The following is a 17842-nucleotide window of genomic DNA, read 5'->3' on the forward strand; positions in this document are numbered from 1 at the left end:
CTGCTTTGTTGCGGGAATGCGAGTATGTTGATGCATTTGGTTGCAGGCATGCAGTGGTGGTTGTCGTGTAGAGTGAAGATGAGTAAGAGAGGCAAAAGTGGTGGGGAATTAGCTCAAATGGTAGAGCGCTCGCTTAGCATGCGAGAGGTAGCGGGATCGATGCCCGCATTCTCCATTCCTCTTTTGGATTCAGAGGCACATGGGGGCATCCGTTTGGCAAAAGATTGCTCGATGTGTTGCTCGATATGTTGAAGGTGCTGGAGGGAGGAGGGAGAGCAAATCCTGTCAGTTTCTGCAGAGGCTGAGACCTGCTGGGTCTACGTGGTTAGAGCGGAGAAACGATGGACGCAGACCAGGCAGTTCCACTTAGATCAAGCGTGAGTGTCGATCTGAGCAGTCCGTCTGCGATTAAGAAGCATAAGTGTGGAGAAGACATTTGTCCGGGCAGCAGGCAGCAAGAAGGCAGCAGGCAAGGCTTGCAAAATGATTGAGCAAAGCATGACAACGAGCCAGGAAGGAGTCGAACCTACAATCTTCTGATCCGTAGTCAGACGCGATCTCCATTGCGCCACTGGCCCGAGCCCTTTGCAGGAGTCGGCAGCTGCAAGTGTCAGCGTGCTGCTGGAGGTGGACAGATAGCATGGACGGAAGATCGAAGATGTGGAGAGCAAAGAGTGTAAGCGGAGAATCTTAGTTGTGGCTTTCCTTCGGTAGCTCAGCTGGTAGAGCGGAGGACTGTAGTGGAAGTGTAGTCATCCTTAGGTCGCTTGTTCGACCCCGGCTCGAAGGAGCGGCTCTTGTTTTAATTGTTGAAGCACCAATTGCCGTATCACAGTGCGAGCAAGTGGGATAGTGCTGCTCTCATCAGGGCTGAGGCAAGTCAGCGGAAGGAATGCACTCACATGAAATCACAGGATACCCAAGGCTATCCAAGCACAAGGTAACATTCCAGAGCGCTATTTCTTCAAGCATGCTGCTGAAGCAGTCGCACCTGACTCATCTTTGATTGGTCTGCAAGCAAGAAGAAGACAGAATTGTCAGCTCAACGGCAAGTATACAGTGTGACAGCTGAGCACAATGGCAGAAGCATAACTTTCTTGAATGTCGGAGCTTGCAGCCTGGACAAGGAAGTCAAGTTTCCGCAGTTGAAGGTAAATACCAGCAGGGAGTGCTAGAATCTGAAGCCGCAGATCGCAGTTGCAGGCCATGCATGAAGCCTGAGAAGTCGTGCCGCATTGCGGCAGGTCTCTGAGCCGATTTCCGCTGGTCCGCTTTGGTGCTCCCTACCGCTGATCGTTGTACTTTTCACAAGCTTGAAGTCATCTCTTTTTGCATGACTGTAGCTAGATTTGGAGCGAATGCTGAGAGCTGGAAGACGATTGAGATGCAGAAGCAATGGGCATTAGCCTCCGCGGGAGTTGTGTGTTGAAAAGCGGAGTTGAATGATCATATTTGCTGAGGATAAGGTGGAGATGGTGTGCTGTGCAGTGTGTCAGCAATAGTTGTGGTGGAGGTGTGAGAGCTGATTTTTGTGGATAATTGCCTGCATTGTTGCGGGAATGCGTGCATGTTGATGCATTTGGTTGCAGGCATGCAGTGGTGGTTGTGGTGCAGAGTGAAGAAGAGTAAGAGAGGCAAAAGTGGTGGGGAATTAGCTAAGATGGTAGAGCGCTCGCTTAGCATGCGAGAGGTAGCGGGATCGATGCCCGCATTCTCCATTCCTCTTTTGGAATCAGAGGTACGTCGGGCCATCCGCTTGGCAAAAGTTTGCTCGATGGGTTGCTCGATATGCTTAAGGTGCTGGAGGGAGGAGGGAGAGGAAATCCTGTCAGTTTTTGCAGAGGCTGAGACCTGATGGGTCTACGTGGTTTGAGCGGAGAAACGATGGACGCAGACCAGAGAGTTCCACTTAGATCAAGCGTGAGTGTCAATCTGAGCAGACCGTGTGCGATTAAGTAGCGTAAGTGTGGAGAAGGCATTTGACCGGGCAGCAGGCGGCAAGAAGGCTGCAGGCAAGGCTTGCAAAAGATTGAGCAAAGCATGACAACCTGCCAGGTAGGAGTCGAACCTACAATCTTCTGATCCGTAGTCAGACGCGTTCTCCATTGCGCCACTGGCCCGAGCCCTTTGCAGGAGTCGGCAGCTGCAAGTGTCAGCCTGCTGCTGGAGGTGGACAGATAGCATGGACGGAAGATCGAAGATGTGGAGAGCAAAGAGTGTAAGCAGAGTATCTTACTTCTGGCTTTCCTTCGATAGCTCAGCTGGTAGAGCGGAGGACTGTAGAGGAAGTGTAGTCATCCTTGGGTCGCTGGTTCGACTCCGGCTCGAAGGAGCGGCTCTTGTTTTAATAGGTGAAGCACCAATTGCTGTATCAGGGTGCGAGCAGGTGGGATAGTGCTGCTCAGATCAGGGCTGAGGCAAGTCAGCGGAAGTAATGCACTCACATGAAATCACTGGATACCCAAGGCTATCCAAGCACAAGGTAGCATTCCAGAGGGCTATTTCTTCAAGCATGCTGCTGAAGCAGTAGCACCTGTCTCATCTTTGATTGGTCTGCAAGCAAGAAGAAGACAGAATTGTCAGCTCAACGGCAAGTATACAGTGTGACAGCTGAGCACAAAGGCAGAAGCATAACTTTCTTGATGTCCGAGTTTGCAGCCTGGACAAGGCAGTCGAGTTCCCGGGCTTGCAGGTAAATACCAGCAGGGAGTGCTAGAATCTGAAGCCCCAGCTCGCAGTTGCAGGCCAAGCATGAAGCCTGAGACGTCTTGCGGCATTGTGGCAGGTCTCTGAGACGATTTCTGCTGGTCTGCTTAGGTGTTCCCTACCGCTGATCGGTGTACTTCGACAAGCTTGAAGTCATCTCCTCTTTATCATGACTGTAGCTAGATTTGGTGCGAATGCTAAGAGGTGGAAGTCGATTGAGATGCAGAAGCAATGGGCATTAGCTGCCACGGGAGTTGTGTGTTGAAAAGCAGAGGTGAATGATCATATTTGCTGAGGACAAGGTGCAGATGGTGTGCTGTGCAGTGTGTCAGCAATATTTGTGGTGGAAGTGTGAGAGCTCATTTTTGTGGATAATTGCCTGCTTTGTTGGGGGAATGCGTGTATGTTGATGCATTTGGTTGCAGGCATGCAGTGGTGGTTGTGGTGCAGAGTGAAGAAGAGTAGGAGAGGCAAAAGTGGTGGGGAATTAGCTCAAATGGTAGAGCGCTCACTTAGCATGCGAGAGGTAGCGGGATCGATGCCCGCATTCTCCATTCTTCTTTTGGAATCAGAGGCACGTCGGACCATCCCCTTGTCTAAGTTTGCTCAATGGGTTGCTCGATATGTTGAAGGTGCTGGAGGGAGGAGGAACAGCAAATCCTGTCAGTTTCTGCAGATGCTGAGACCTGCTGGGGCTATGTGGTTTGAGTGGAGAAACGATGGATGCAGACCAGCCAGTTGCCACTTAGATCAAGCGTGAGTGTCGATCTGAGCATTCCGTCTGCGATTAAAAAGCGTAAGTGTGGAGAAAGCATTTGACAGGGCAGCAGGCGGCAAGAAGGCAGCAGGCAAGGCTTGCAAAAGATTGAGCAAAGCATGACAACGAGCCAGGTAGGAGTCGAACCTACAATGTTCTGATCCGTAGTCAGACACGTTCTCCATTGCACCACTGGCCCGAGCCCTTTGCAGGAGTCGGCAGCTGCAAGTGTCAGCGTGCTGCTGGAGGTGGACAGATAGCATGGACGGAAGGTCGAAGATGTGGAGAGCAAAGAGTGTAAGTGGAGAATCTTAGTTGTGGCTTTCCTTCGGTAGCTCAGCTGGTAGAGCGGAGGAGTGTAGTGGAAGTTTAGTCATCCTTAGGTCACTGGTTCGACTCCGGCTCGAAGGAGCGGCTCTTATTTTAATTGGTGAAGCACCAATTGCCGTATCAGGGTGCGAGCGGGTGGGATAGTGCTGCTCAGATCAGGGCTGAGGCAAGTCAGCGGATGTAATGCGCTCACATGAAATCACAGGATAACCAAGTCTATCCAAGCACAAGGTAGCATTCAGAGCGCTATTTCTTCAAGCATGCTGCTGAAGCAGTCGCACCTGACTCATCTTTGATTGGTCTGCAAGCAAGAAGAAGACAGAATTGTCAGTTCAACGGCAAGTATACAGTGTGACAGCTGAGCACAAAGGCAGAAGCATAACTTTCTTGATGTCCGAGTTTGCAGCCTGGACAAGGCAGTCGAGTTTCCGCGCTTGCAGGTAAATACCAGCAGGGAGTGCTAGAATCTGAAGCCCCAGCTCGCAGTTGCAGGCCATGCATGAAGCCTGAGACGTCTTGCGGCATTGTGGCAGGACTCTGAGCCAATTTCTGCTGGTCTGCTTAAGTGTTCCCTACCGCTGATCGGTGTAATTCTACATGCTTGAAGTTATCTCCTCTTTTTGCCTGACTGTAGCTAGATTTGGTGCAAATGCTAAGAGGTGGAAGTCGATTGAGATGCAGAAGCAATGGGCATTTGCTGCCGCGGAATTTGTGTGTTGAAAAACGGATGGCCAATGATCTGGAGTGCCAAGAGTTTACGGGGATTTTCTTTCTTCTGGCTTTCCTTCGATAGCTCAACTGGTAGAGCGGATGGGATGTACCCCCCAGATTGAGAGGCAAGAGGTGAGATCAATGGGGCCTTGACCAAGATCGTTGTGTTCTCTTCAGCCACAGGCAAGGTCCCGGAGGACTGGCGAGAAGCCTATGTTGTTCTGTTGTTCAAGAAGGGAGATGGGGATAATCCTGTAACTATAGACTGGTGAGTCTCACATCAATGGTAGGGAAGCTATTGGAGATGATTCTTCGGGATAGGATTTATGAGCATTTGGAAAACTTTGGCCTAATTAGGGACAGTCAGCATGACTTTGTGCAGGGCAAGTCGTGCCTTACTTGACTGAGTTTTTGGAGGTGATGAGGGTGATTGATGAATGTTGAGCTGTGGATGTTGTCTACATGGATTTTAGTAAGGCGTTTGACAAGGTCCCTCATGGGAAGCTCATTCCAGAAAATGGGATCCACCGTGACTTGGCTGTTTGGATTCAGAACTGGCTTGCTCATAGAAGACAGAGGAAAGTAGCTGATTGGGCTTATTCTAGCTGGAGGTCTGTGATAGTGGTGTTCCTCAGGGATCCGTACTGGGACCTCTGCTGTTTGTGATGTATATAAATGACCTGGATGAAAATGTACCTGGGTGGGTTAGTAAGTTTGCAGATGACCTGAAGATTGGTGGTGGTGTGGATAGTGTAGAAGACTGGTAAAGGATACAGCGGGATACAGATCAGTTGCAGATATGGGTGGAGAAATGGCCGATGGAGTTCAGCATGGCCAAATGCGAAGTGTTGCACTTTGGGAGATCAAATGTAAAGAGACAGTTCAGTTAATGTCAGGACCCTTAACAGTGTTGATATACAGAGGGATCTTGGAGTCCAAGTCCATAGCTCCCTCAAAGTGGCGACACAAGTTGATAGGGCGGTAAAGAAGGTGTATGGTATGGTTGTCTTCATTAGTCGAGGCATTGAGTTCGGCTGTATCTGGACCTCTGCATTCAATTCTGGTCACCCCATTATCGGATGTGGAGGCTTTGGGGAGGGTGCAGACCAGGTCCACCAGGGTGCTCTCTGGATTAGAGGCCCTGTGCTGTGAGCAGAGGTTGGACAAACCTGGGTTGTTTTCTCTGGAGCAGCGAAGGCTGAGGGGAGATGTGATAGAAGATTTTAAGATGATGAGAGGCACAGATAGACAGCCAGTATCTTTTTCCCAGGGTTGATACGTCTGGCACGAGGCTACATATTTAAGGTGAGAGGGGGAAATTTCAAAGGAGATGAGGGGGGCAAGTTCTTTTATACAGAGAGTGGTGGGTGCATGGAATGCGCTGCCAGGATGGTGGTGAAGGAAGATATGAGGGAGGTGTTTAAGAGGCCCTTAGATGAACACATGAATGTGCAGAGAATGGAGAGATATGGACATCGTGTACGCAGAAGGGAGTCGTTTAGTTAGGTATTTAATTACTAGTTTAATTAGTTCGGCACAGCAGTCTGGGCTGAAGGGCTTGTTCCAGTGCTGGACTGTTCATTCTGTTGTTTTGCACTCACTGCTGTATTTATTGTTGCATTTACCACGTTTACTGTTTACTCTGTAAGCTTCATGCGAACAAGCAATTTCATTACAACCTGGAGTACATGACAATAAACTGATCTAATCCATCCTTCTGGAAAGAAACTCCAGTTATTGTTTGTTAGGTATTCCTGTTCCAGATCTGTTTGCTACTTCTTTCCACTTCCAAACTTATTTTCCACATAATGTCTAATCTCTTGATTTCCTAACCATCGTGTCATTCACTTATCTAAAGTAAAAGTTCATTTACCCATCAGATGCCTACTGGTGTCTTCCAGAAAGTTGAGTTGTCTAAAAAATCAGAAACTGTGGTTTTGTAGAACATAGAACATTACAGCACAGTACAGGCCCTTCGGTCTACAATGTTGTGCCAAATTTTATCCTGCTTTAATATCGATCTAACTCTTCCCTCCCACATAGCCCCCCCATTTCTCTGTCATTCATGTGTCTATCTAAGAGTCTCTTAAATGTCCCTAATGTACCAACCCCCACAACCTCTGCCGGCAGTGCGTTTCACGCACTCACCACTCTGTGTAAAATAACTTACCCTTGACATCACCCTTATACCTTCCTCCAATCACCTTAAAATTATGCCCCCTCGTGTTAGCCATTGTCACCCTGGGAAAGTCTCTGACTGTCCACTCGATCTCTGCCTCTTATCATCTTGTACACCTCTATCAAGTCACCTCTCATCCTCCTCCTCTCCAAAGAGAAAAGCCCGAGCTCACTCAACCTATCCTCACAAGACATGCTCTCCAATCCAGGCAGCATCCTGGTAAATCTCCTCTGCACCTTCTCTAAAGCTTCCACATCCTTCCCATAATGAGGTGGGAAAAACTGAACACAATACTCCAAGTCTGGTCTAACCAGAGTTCTATAGAGCTGCAACGTGACCTCGCGGCTCTTGAACTCAATACCCCAACTAATGAAGGCCAACACACCATAATTCTTCTTAACAACCTCATCGACCTGTGTGGCAACCTTGAGGGATCTATGGACGTGGACCCCAAGATCCCTCTGTTCTTCCACACCGCTATAGAGTCCTGCCATTAACCTTGTATTCTGCCTTCAAATTTGATCTTATGAAATGTATCACTTCACATCTTTCTGGGTTGAACTCCACCTGCCACTTCTCAGCCCAGCTCTGCATCCTGTCAATGTCCTGTTGTAATCTACAGCAACAATTCTCACTCCAAAGTCTGAAAAATCTGAACGAGACAAAGCAGAATGACAGCAAATGGATAGGAAAGGTTTAGAGTGATATGGACCAAATGGGACTCGCTCAGGTAGGCACCTTGGGTCAGCATGGATGAGTTGGGTCGAAGGGCCTGTTTCCGTGCTGTGACAAATTGCTTCCCATCGAAACACTCAGCCTCCTTTCACATGGCACCAGGTCACTGTGAGGTCGCAGCTACAATGAAGCTGCTGAAACAGGGGTATACAAATGGTTACCTACTCCAGTCGTGGGGGAGAGGTATGCAGAGCTCAAAGATTCAAAAGCTTAACATACAACTGGAGTCATACAGCATGGAAACAGGCCCTTCGGCCCAACTCGTCCACGCCGACTGTGTTGCCCAGCGAGTGAGTCCCATCTGCTCGTGCTTGGCCCATGGCCCTCAAAACCTCTCCAATCCATGTAGGCAGGCATGGTAGTGTAGCATTTAGCGTAACGCTATTGCAGCGCCAGTGACCCGGGTTCAATTCCTGCCACTGTCTGTAAGGAGTTTGTACATTCTCCCCGTGTCTGCGTGGGTTTCCTCCGGGTGCTCCAGTTTCCTCCTACATTCCAAAGACGTACGTGTTAGGAAGTAGTGGGGTTGCTATGTCGGCATCAGAAGCGTGGCGACACTTGTGGGCTGCACCCAGAACACTCTACGCAAAATCTGCATTTCACTGTGTGTTTTGATGTACGTGTGACTAATAAAGAAATCTAATTTAATCTTAATCTACTTGTCCAGATGATAACTACTTTGAAGTGCAGTGCTAATGTTGTGCAACTGACATAGCAATTTTCCTCACAAAATCAAGAACAAAAAAACTGGCCTCAGTTTTCATTTGAGTTATTGGGCTGGATCCCTAATATGAACAGAATTTTGGGTCTGAATTTCTTGAACAATGGCTCTGAAGTATCTTTCCAGTGTTGTAATGTAAATCTGTTAGGATCTCAGTGGAAAGGGTTGGTTGCCCACTGGGAGTCAGACAGTTCCAGTGGTATTAACAGGGGGCTCCCAGAGATCTGTTGTTGTCTGATGAATGAAATGTGTTAATCTTGATCTGATTCCTTTCACAGATGGAGAGCACATTCCCCAAGAGCTGTGGTAGGTAGATGTTCACTGAAAAGCTGAATGTGAACTGAATTTTGAGTGAACTCTGCTAAATACTTTCTCTCCTTTATTTCCTATTGTCACATGTACCAAGATACAGTGAAAAGCTTTTGTGTGCCATCCAGACAGATCATTCCATCGGTAATTAAACAATCCAGAATATAGTGTTGTAGTTACAGAGAATGTTGTTAGTGATTCTTTTAGTCTCAGCATTGAGATTTAAGAGAGTAAAATGATTGTGATAAATGCAATGAAAGGATGTGCCGAAGCCAGCTCACAAAGAGTTGCCACACTCTGGCGCCATCATGGATTCGGATGAAGGTGGTTCATTTGGATGAAGATGATTTTCACACCAAGTTGTTCTACATCATGGACTCACATCCATCTCACAAGTCAGACACCAGGACAGTTGAATCTGTTGCTGTTGCAGTGGATTGATTCAATTAGTTTCCAATAATGGAAGGAAAGGCATGTGCTTCTGCCTGGCAGTCCTGTATTTCACTCTGAGGAATGCTGGGATCCCACCATCAGTTGGCGTGAGGTATTCCCAGGGTCAAACACAGGCTCAAGGTATAGTAAAACCATGCAGATGGCACCGCCAAGAAAATGCACCAGTGCCTCTACTTCCTCAGGAGGCTAAGGAAATTTGGCATGTCCCCTTTGACCCTCACCAATTTTTAACAATGCACCATAGAAAGCATCCTATGCATCCGGATACATCACGGCTTGGTACAGCAACTGCTCTGCCTGGGACCGCAAGAAACTGCAGAGAGTTTTGTCACAGCTCAGCACATCACGGACACCAGCCTCCCCTCCATGGACTCTGTCTACATTTCTCACCGCCTCGTGAAAGCAGCCGGCATAATCAAAGACCCCACCCACTCTGTATGTTCTCTCTTCTCCGTTCTTCCATCGGGCAGAAGATACAAAAGCCTGAAAGCAAGTACCACCGGGCTCAAGGACAGCTTCTACCCAGCTGTTATAAGACTATCGAACGGTTCCCTAGTACGATAAGATGGACTCTTGACCTCACAATCTACCTCGTTATGACCTTGCACCTTATTGTCTGCCTGCACTGCACTTTCTCTGGAACCGTGACACTTTATTGCGCATTCTGTTGTTGTTTTACCTTGTACTACCTCAATGCACTGATGCAATGAACTGATCTGTATGGATGGCATGCAAAACAAACTTTTTCACTGTACCTCAGTACATGATGAGAATGAACCAATTTACCAAGCTCCGATAGCCCACTATCCTATTGTTCAAAAATCTCCGAGGGTTTGGCATCTGACTCATGTGGTGATATTTCCTATGCTCCCTTCAAACGTACCAGGACCCCTCTTCTCACATCACTCAATAACAACACTTAAGCAATATTTAGACAGGTATGTGCACAGGAAAGGTTTAGATTCCAAACGTGAGAAAATGGGACCAGCTTAGACAAGTATCTTGGTTGGCATGGTTCTGGGCCGAAGGGCCTGTTACCGTGTTGTATAACTCGATGACTGGGGCCCACTTACCATGCTCCCTTTAAACTCAACTGGCTCATTGGAAGATTTATTAAACTGCAGTGTAAACTTAAAAGACAATGAATTAAGGGTATGTTGGAGGTATTGGGATAACATCCAATAGTTTGGAAAATCTGCTGGTCCAGCAGCAGCGTCCTGAGGGTGCTGGATGATCGATGGTTTGTAATTGGTAGAAAGAGTAGAGAGAGCCCTGACCTTTGAAGGGGTGTTGGAGATAGAACCCTCGGCTCATTTAGAAGGTACCTGGATGAATACTTGAAGAACTGTAACCTACAATATTCCCAATGAGACCGGGAAGTTCTCCACTTCTCCAGGGCCATGAGATGTGCACTATTTGCCAGTCTTGGACCATGTGCCAAAAATTTAAAAAACCAAGGTTATTTTCAGCAAAAGGCACGTACCTCAGAAAGTGACCTGCAGTGGCATAATGGTATCGGTTTATTATTGTCACTTGCACCGAGGTCCAGTGAAAAACTTGTCTAGCATACTGATCGTACAGGTCAATTCATTACAAAGTGCAGTTACATTGGGTTAGTACAGAGTGCATTGACGTAGTACAGGTGAAAACAATAACAATAATGGTGCAGCAGTTAGTGCTGCTGCCTCACAGCTGCAGGTACCTGGGATTTTTGATGAAGTAACAAAGAAGATTAATGTGGCAGTAGGTCAGACTAGTTTTACATGGGGTCAGGCACAGGCAGGTGACACCCAAGAGGCGGAAAAGGTGCAAAACAGATCAGGAGAGGTGACACGCATTGCTTTTATCTCTCCGGGGCCGTCTCCCATTCTCTCTTCTGATCCACCAGGACTCTCCGTACCAAAAACTAAAAAAGGATGGTGGTATGGCCTTGCCTAACTTTAGATTATATTATTGGGCAATCAATATTAGATATTTAATTGTTTGGACACAAGATTCAGATGTAATTCAATGCCCCAAATGGGTACACCTCGAATCCCAATCAGTACTTGAATATTCATTAGTTTCTATTTTAGGAGCTTCTCTCCCTTTTGCACTTACCAAATTAAGTAAACATATGATCAACCCAATTGTTAAACATACAATACGAATATGGTTTCAATTTCGTAAATTTTTTGGATGGAATAAATTTAATCTATCAAGTCCCATTCAATATAATTTTTTCTTTTATCCATCCAGAGTTGACTCAGCTTTTTCCATACGGAAAAGGAAGGGAACAGTATGTCTTCGTGATTTATTCATTGATAACTGTTTTTCATCTTTTGAACAACTGTCTAATAAATACAATTTGCCGAGATCACACTTTTTTTGATATTTGAAAATTAGAAATTTTTTAAAAGCTACTATACCCTCTTTTCCCACACCTTACAAAACTGAAATTACGGAAAAAATTTTTGGTTTTAATCTTTGTCAGAAGGGCTTGATAGCAATAATTTATGATTTAATTATGGAAGTTCATTCAGAACCACTGGACAAAATTAAGAATGAATGGGAAAGTGAACTCCAGACATCTATACCTAGAGACTTGGAAGAAAATTCTTCATTTAGTTAATACATCTTCAATGTGGGCCAGGCATTCTTTGATACAGTTTAAGGTAGTTCACAGGACCCATATGTCAAAAGATAAACTAGCTTGTTTTTATCAACATGTAAATCCTATATGTGACAGATGTAAATCGAATGTGGCTTCTCTGACACATGTGTTTTGGTCTTGTCCTCTTTTGGAAAAATATTGGAAAGATATTTTTAACATTATTTCAAATGTATTGAAGATTGATTTACAACCTCATCCTATCACTGCAATTTTTGGTTTACCAAGGATAGAATCTGGTCATCTATCTGCCTCTGCTAACCGTATGATTGCCTTTGTTACATGAATGGCCAAGCGATCCATTTTGGATCCAATACCCCCTACTACTGTTCAATGGTTCTCTCAAACTATATCATGTTCAAACTTGGAAAAAATTAGGAGTGGCACTGTTGATCCTTCACTTAAATTTGAAGGTATTTGGAGTCCATTTATTCAATATTTTCACATGATATAGATCCCCTTATAATAACCTTTCAATTTAGAGGAATGGAGTTGATGACATAATATTGCTCTGGTTCTATTGAGGAATCTTAGTCCAGTTTTTCTTTTGGTTTTCTTTGTATTTTTTTTCTTTAGCTTAGTTTGGTTTGATATATTGTTTATAATTTTTCTTATTGTTTTGGTTTTTTTTCTTTTTTTATATTTTATAAAAAATCTTTTTCTTTTATATTATATTCATTCACTGATAGACCATTGGATCTACAGATTTTTTTATACTCTATTGTTCTTTCTGATTATCCATGTCATGGTTGTTCTCCTGATCTCTTTGTATTACATGTATAAACATTGATATATTAATCTGTATTAATTTGAAAACTAATAAAAAGATTGAAAAAGAAAGGACTCTCCGTCCCATGCTCCTCTTCACCCTGAAGAATCCACCTCATTAACTTTTGTCATCCAGTCATAGAGTCACACAGCACGGAAACAGGCCCTTGGGTCCAACTCATCCGTGCTGACAAAGCTGCCTACCTGAGCTCGTCCCATTTGCCTGTGTTTGGCCCATTATCCCTCTAAATCTTTTCTATCCATGTACCTGTCCAAATCTAATTGTACCCACCTCTACCACTTCCTCTGGCAGCTCGTTCCATGTACCTATCACCCATTGTGAGTGAGAAATTTGCCGCTCATGTCCCCTTTAAATCTCTCCCCTCTCACCTTATATCTCTGCCCTTTACTTTTAGACTCCCCTACCCTGGCAAAAAGACTGTGACCATCCACCTTATCGATGCCCCCCACTGATTTTATAAACCTCTATGTCACCCCTTAGTCTCCTACGCTCCAGGGAACAGTCCCAGCCTGTCCAGTCTCTCCTCTTAACTCAAGCCATCCAGTCCCGGTAATATCCTTGTGAATCTTTTCTGCAGCCTTTCCAGCTTAATGACATCCCATAGCTGGCAAACAGAACTGCGCACAATACTCCGAGTGTGGTCTCACTGACGTCTTGTACAGTTGTAACATGACGTCCCAACTCAACACCCTGACCGATGAAGGCCAGAGTGCCAAATGCCTTCTTCACCACCCTGTCTACCTGTGTCGCCACTTTCAGGGAACTATGTACTTGTATTCCCAGGTCTCTCTGTTCTACAACACTCTCCAGGGCTCCACCATTTATTGTACAAGTCCTGCCCTGGTTTAACTGACCAAAATACAATACTTCGCACTTGTCCGAGTTAAATTCCATCTGTCAATGTTTGGCCCACTTTCACAGTTGATCTAGATTCTGTTGTAATCTTAGACAACCTTTTTCATTGTCCAGGAGACTACCAATTTTGGTTTCATCTGCAAAATTACTAACCATGTTAACTACATTCTTATCCAAATTGTTAATATGTATGACAAACAATCGTGGATCCAGCACCAATCTCTGGGGCACACCACTGGTCACAGGCCTCTGATGTGGACACAACCCTCCACTCCCACCCTCTGACTCCTACCATCAAGCCAATTTTGTATCGAATTAACTAGTTCACCCTGGATCCCATGTGATCTAACCTTCCAGACCAGCCTACATGTGGGGCCTTGTCAAAGGCCTTGCTAAAGTCCACATAGACAACATCTACCATTCTGCCCTCATCAATCCTCTTGATCACCTCTTCTAAACACTCAATCAAATTCATGATTTCCCATGCACAAATCCACACTGACTATCCCTCTTCAGTCCTTGCCTTTCCAAATGCTGGTAGATCCTGTCTCTTGTATCCCCTCCTGTAACTTTCCCACCACAGATGTCAGCTCATCAGCTTGTAGTTCCCTGGCTCATTCTTTGCCTTTGACAGCACCACCTAAACCTAGACCTGCAGCAAGTACAGGAACGCATGGGGACATCTCACACGTCACACACTGTCCTGACATCTCAGCACCATTCTTCCATCACTGCTGCGTCTAAATCCTGGAACTCACTCTCTGACAGCACTGTGGGAGCATCTTCCCCAGAAGGATACAGTGATTCAAGATGGCAGCCCACCCCACTTTCTCAAGGGCAATTGGGGATGGGTAGTAACTTACAGCCCTGCCACTCACATCTGTCACAAACCAGCAACAAAAGAAACACACTGAGCATGATTCAGTGTTAAAAACTATTTTATTAATCACTACTTATGATAATACGTAAAATAAAAGTAAAAATGTTAGTATGTTAGAATTCAAAAATGTTAAACCTCGAACGTTAACCCCAAAACTAAACTCGTCGTGTGTGTGTGTGACAAAGTCCAAAACTCCCAGTTCCTGAATGGTTCTTAAAGTTCAGTTCCGCAAGCCATAAGGTGAAACATGAGCAAGGGCTTCTTCAACAACCACCGTTGTCTGAAGATAAGATGTAGATGTAGAAAAACATAGAGAGAGTACATACGAAATCCAAATGTTCCACGATGGAACCCAAACGACACTTCAGTGTTTACTCGGTAGTGACTTCCTCACCCCGAAAAGCATCCGAACCGTGGTCGTCCACACACAAATACCTGTTTCCTTCTACAGGTCAGCAACAAAGTGAACTCCACCGGATTACTTCCAACTTCCATACATGGATTTCAGTGGCAAACACAGTTATTGTTTCTCATCCATCGATAGAGAAAACAAGCAGGCTGGTGTCTCTCTCCCTTCTCTCTCTCTCTTTCTTCTTCTAACTTCTTCAACAACGTCATTACGTCCTTTATCTTCTATTGACGTAAGCACGCCCCACACACACATACACACACACTCTCTATCTTAAAGGGACTTTCACTGAGTCCGTAACACATCACATAAAAAAGAAAAGAATTATCATCCCCCTATGCTTCCTGTGTCTTGATTGCTCAGTTCCATTTAAGGTGACAGCTAATTTATTGGACTAGGCTCCCTTCTCAGTATCATTGTTGGCAATGAACAGTTTAGATTTTCGCAGTGGTAGTGTGCCCAATGGGATTAGATGGACACGTGTACACTGTTAACAGGGTAGAACTGAAAACTGAACTGGGAAAGCATGCCAAGGAATGCCAGGTGTTTGTAAGGCAATTCCCGGACTGGAAAGATCAGATAGACGGCAACGTAAAGGAATTGCGAGAGATTGCGGACAGCATTGATGAATATCACATAATCTCTGTGATCGCAAGTATCAGCGGGGCCTCGGCAGCTGTGCTCGGAGGGGCTTTGTCCACTTCAGGGATGGACGCCAGTCCCTTCACACTAGGTACCTCGCTGGGTCTCAGTGCTGTGGGAGGTGGGATAAGTACTGCTGGTGCTGTTACTACTCTTACAGCTGGCACCTCTGAAACCATTACACAATTCAACAGGCAGAAGGTGGTCAATAAAATCATACAACAGTATAATGACCAGTGTCAACAAATGTCAATGGTTTTATCTGAAGTTGATGGTGCCATTAAGTCCTGGAGCTTGAAGCTAAGGGGAGAAATCATGAGCCACGAGCCTAGTGAAGAAATCTCCAACTTCCTGAACCAGTCCTGCAATACAGCAAAGTACAGTGATGCCATTGACAGAGGGTGGCCTGTGGGGGCAGCACCGAGCACAGCTGGGCATATAAAACCCACCAGCCAGCAAGTGGTCAATGTTAAAGACCTGATTTCAGGATCCTTTCCTCTACCGGCTACTGTGCTCAACGTATTCTCAGCAATTCTTACAGTCATCTTAGTGGTATCAAATACCTACTCCATAACAAAGAATTTCATAGACCTGAGCAAAGGAAGCAAGACTACAGTGGCTAAAAATATACAGGACGTGGCCATGAAGATGGAAGATGAATTGAAGGCCTATGAAGACATTGCTGAGTTTCTGAAAGTGACTTTAAAGGTGGATTGAGTCAACAGAAATGCATTGTACTTGTACCCATCTCCGGTGTTAATTCTAGCAGATCAGCATCCACCAACTCCACCCCAGCCTCACGTTGCATGTTGCTGAGACCTCCATCCATGCTTCTGTTACTAGGCTAGCCCAATGCACTCCCAGATGGTCTCCTTCTCTCTACTCACTAAACTCGAGGTCACCCAAATCCTGCTGCCTCAGATCTTGACTGGTCAGTACGACAGCTTTCTGTCCCACATACAAACACAAGAAATAGGAGCAGGAGTTGGCATCCAGCCCTTCGAGCTCCACCCTTCATTGAGATTATAGCTGATCTTCTACCTCAGTGCCACTTTCCTGCAGCCCATGTTTCCCATATCCCTACATCGTTTTGAAAGAACTCAGTAACTGAACCTCCACGGTCCTCTGGGGTAGAGAATTCCACATGTTCACCACCCACTGAGTGAAGAAATGTCCCCTCATTTCAGTCCTGAATGGCTAACCCCTCATGTGCCCTCTGGTCCTGAACTCCTCTCTGCATCCACCCAGTCAAGTCCTGTGAGAATTTTGTACATTTCTATGAGATCATCTACAATGGGTCCCATTGAAGTAATGTCTCCATTTGGAATCTCCACTCACTACCCAACCCACCCCCACACCCCACTTCACTGACCTTTACCCCACCCACTACCCAACCCCCGACCCACACACACACACCCCACCACCCCCCATCCCACTGACTGACCTACACCCAACCCAACCCCACACCCTAACCACTACCCAACCCCGACCCCGACCCACACAACCCACCACCCCCCATCCCACTGACTGACCTACACCCAACCCAACCCCACACCCTACCCACTACCCAACCCCTGACCCACACACCCCACCACACCCCATCCCACTGACCGACCTACACCCGACGCAACCCAACCCCACACCCACCCCCACCTCAATAACCTACACCCCACCCACTACCCCACACACCCCCACCTCACTGACCGACCCCACCCCACCGACAAACCCCACCACAACCTACATTCCACCCACTACACACCCCCATTCCCCTTACCGCCTGCGCGGTGCGACCGGGCGGGAAGGCGGCGGCGCCTGCGCGGTGCGACCGGGCGGGAAGGCGGCGCCGCCATGTTGTGGTGTCCACCGACGGCAGCGGGACGGGGACGGGCAGCGGGAGGTGAGTGTTTACCCGCCGGCTGTCCGACCGCTTCCTTCCTTGTAATCCGGGTCTGGGGATGTTATATAACGCGGGACCTCCTTCATACCCCCGCCACTCATCAATTGTTTGTCAGAGAGCAGGGGAACAGGCCCTTCGGCCCACCGAGTCCGTGATGCCCCCTCAGACGCACATTTACCGGAGCCGCACTCACACGTTTTATTCCCCCCGATTCTCCAGCCACCCGCACCCTGCGGCCGGTGAGCCCGTCGCCAGCCGCAGGGGAATTACTGGGAAGGTTGGCGGTGACGGGATGGCTGTGGGGTTGGAGGGGCGGGTGTGTGCGGGCAAAGCCCGTCTCACCGATCACATCGCGGCCAAGGAGATTGTTGTCGCACCCGACGCAGTGACAGAGCCGCAGCGAAGGGACGGACGGACGGACGGACGGGGCTCTCCGTGGCGGAGCCCGGCTCTCGGATGCCCCGTCACACCCACCTCTGGACCATCAGCCAGCAACAAACAGCAGGACACCAGCTCTGATCTCTCCTCTGGATCCACTGCTCGACACGGTGCTTTCCCTTTACCTGCAGCGGCTGAAATAATATTTTTGGCTACTAGTTGTGGTTATTATTAATACCCTGGCTGCTGACGCCAAACTAATTAAACGGAAAAACAATAAACTGCAGACGTGAGAAGTCTCAACAAATACAAAATGTGCTGGAAGGACTTGGCAGCTCAGGTGGCATCTGTAAAGTGAAAAACAAGGTTAATGCATCACATCAATGATCTGTCATCAGAACGATTCTAATGCAAGGTTATTAACTTGAAATGTCAAATCT

At 46.8% G+C, this 17842-nt stretch overlaps 1 protein-coding gene and 7 non-coding genes across 8 annotated transcripts; 5 read left to right on the plus strand and 3 right to left on the minus strand.

The window, feature by feature from the left end:
• Positions 1 to 102: 102 nt before the first annotated feature.
• On the plus strand, positions 103 to 175 carry trnaa-agc (transfer RNA alanine (anticodon AGC)). Its single transcript has one exon. It is a non-coding gene; the product is annotated as a tRNA-Ala (tRNA).
• Positions 176 to 505: 330 nt separating this feature from the next.
• Positions 506 to 578, minus strand: trnar-acg (transfer RNA arginine (anticodon ACG)). The gene has a single exon. It is a non-coding gene; the product is annotated as a tRNA-Arg (tRNA).
• A 126-nt stretch (positions 579 to 704) lies between these two features.
• Positions 705 to 790, plus strand: trnay-gua (transfer RNA tyrosine (anticodon GUA)). The gene is given in 2 exon segments: positions 705 to 741; positions 755 to 790. It is a non-coding gene; the product is annotated as a tRNA-Tyr (tRNA).
• Positions 791 to 2041: 1251 nt separating this feature from the next.
• trnar-acg (transfer RNA arginine (anticodon ACG)) lies at positions 2042 to 2120 on the minus strand. The gene has a single exon. It is a non-coding gene; the product is annotated as a tRNA-Arg (tRNA).
• Positions 2121 to 2246: 126 nt separating this feature from the next.
• On the plus strand, positions 2247 to 2332 carry trnay-gua (transfer RNA tyrosine (anticodon GUA)). Its single transcript is given in 2 exon segments — positions 2247 to 2283; positions 2297 to 2332. It is a non-coding gene; the product is annotated as a tRNA-Tyr (tRNA).
• Positions 2333 to 3589: 1257 nt separating this feature from the next.
• Positions 3590 to 3662, minus strand: trnar-acg (transfer RNA arginine (anticodon ACG)). Its single transcript has one exon. It is a non-coding gene; the product is annotated as a tRNA-Arg (tRNA).
• A 126-nt stretch (positions 3663 to 3788) lies between these two features.
• Positions 3789 to 3874, plus strand: trnay-gua (transfer RNA tyrosine (anticodon GUA)). Its single transcript is given in 2 exon segments — positions 3789 to 3825; positions 3839 to 3874. It is a non-coding gene; the product is annotated as a tRNA-Tyr (tRNA).
• Positions 3875 to 14947: 11073 nt separating this feature from the next.
• Positions 14948 to 15844, plus strand: LOC127579854 (apolipoprotein L6-like). Its single transcript, XM_052032845.1, has one exon. The coding sequence runs from the start codon at positions 14948 to 14950 to the stop codon at positions 15842 to 15844; it is 897 nt and encodes a 298-aa protein (XP_051888805.1).
• Positions 15845 to 17842: the final 1998 nt, after the last annotated feature.

The sequence above is a fragment of the Pristis pectinata genome, chromosome 2, assembly GCF_009764475.1.
Source record: "Pristis pectinata isolate sPriPec2 chromosome 2, sPriPec2.1.pri, whole genome shotgun sequence".
Taxonomy (NCBI): domain Eukaryota; kingdom Metazoa; phylum Chordata; class Chondrichthyes; order Rhinopristiformes; family Pristidae; genus Pristis; species Pristis pectinata.

Bases quoted from the DNA above. Each gene is read 5' to 3' on its own strand.
- LOC127579854 (XM_052032845.1), top strand. From the start codon at position 14,948: ATGGGATTAGATGGACACGTGTACACTGTTAACAGGGTAGAACTGAAA.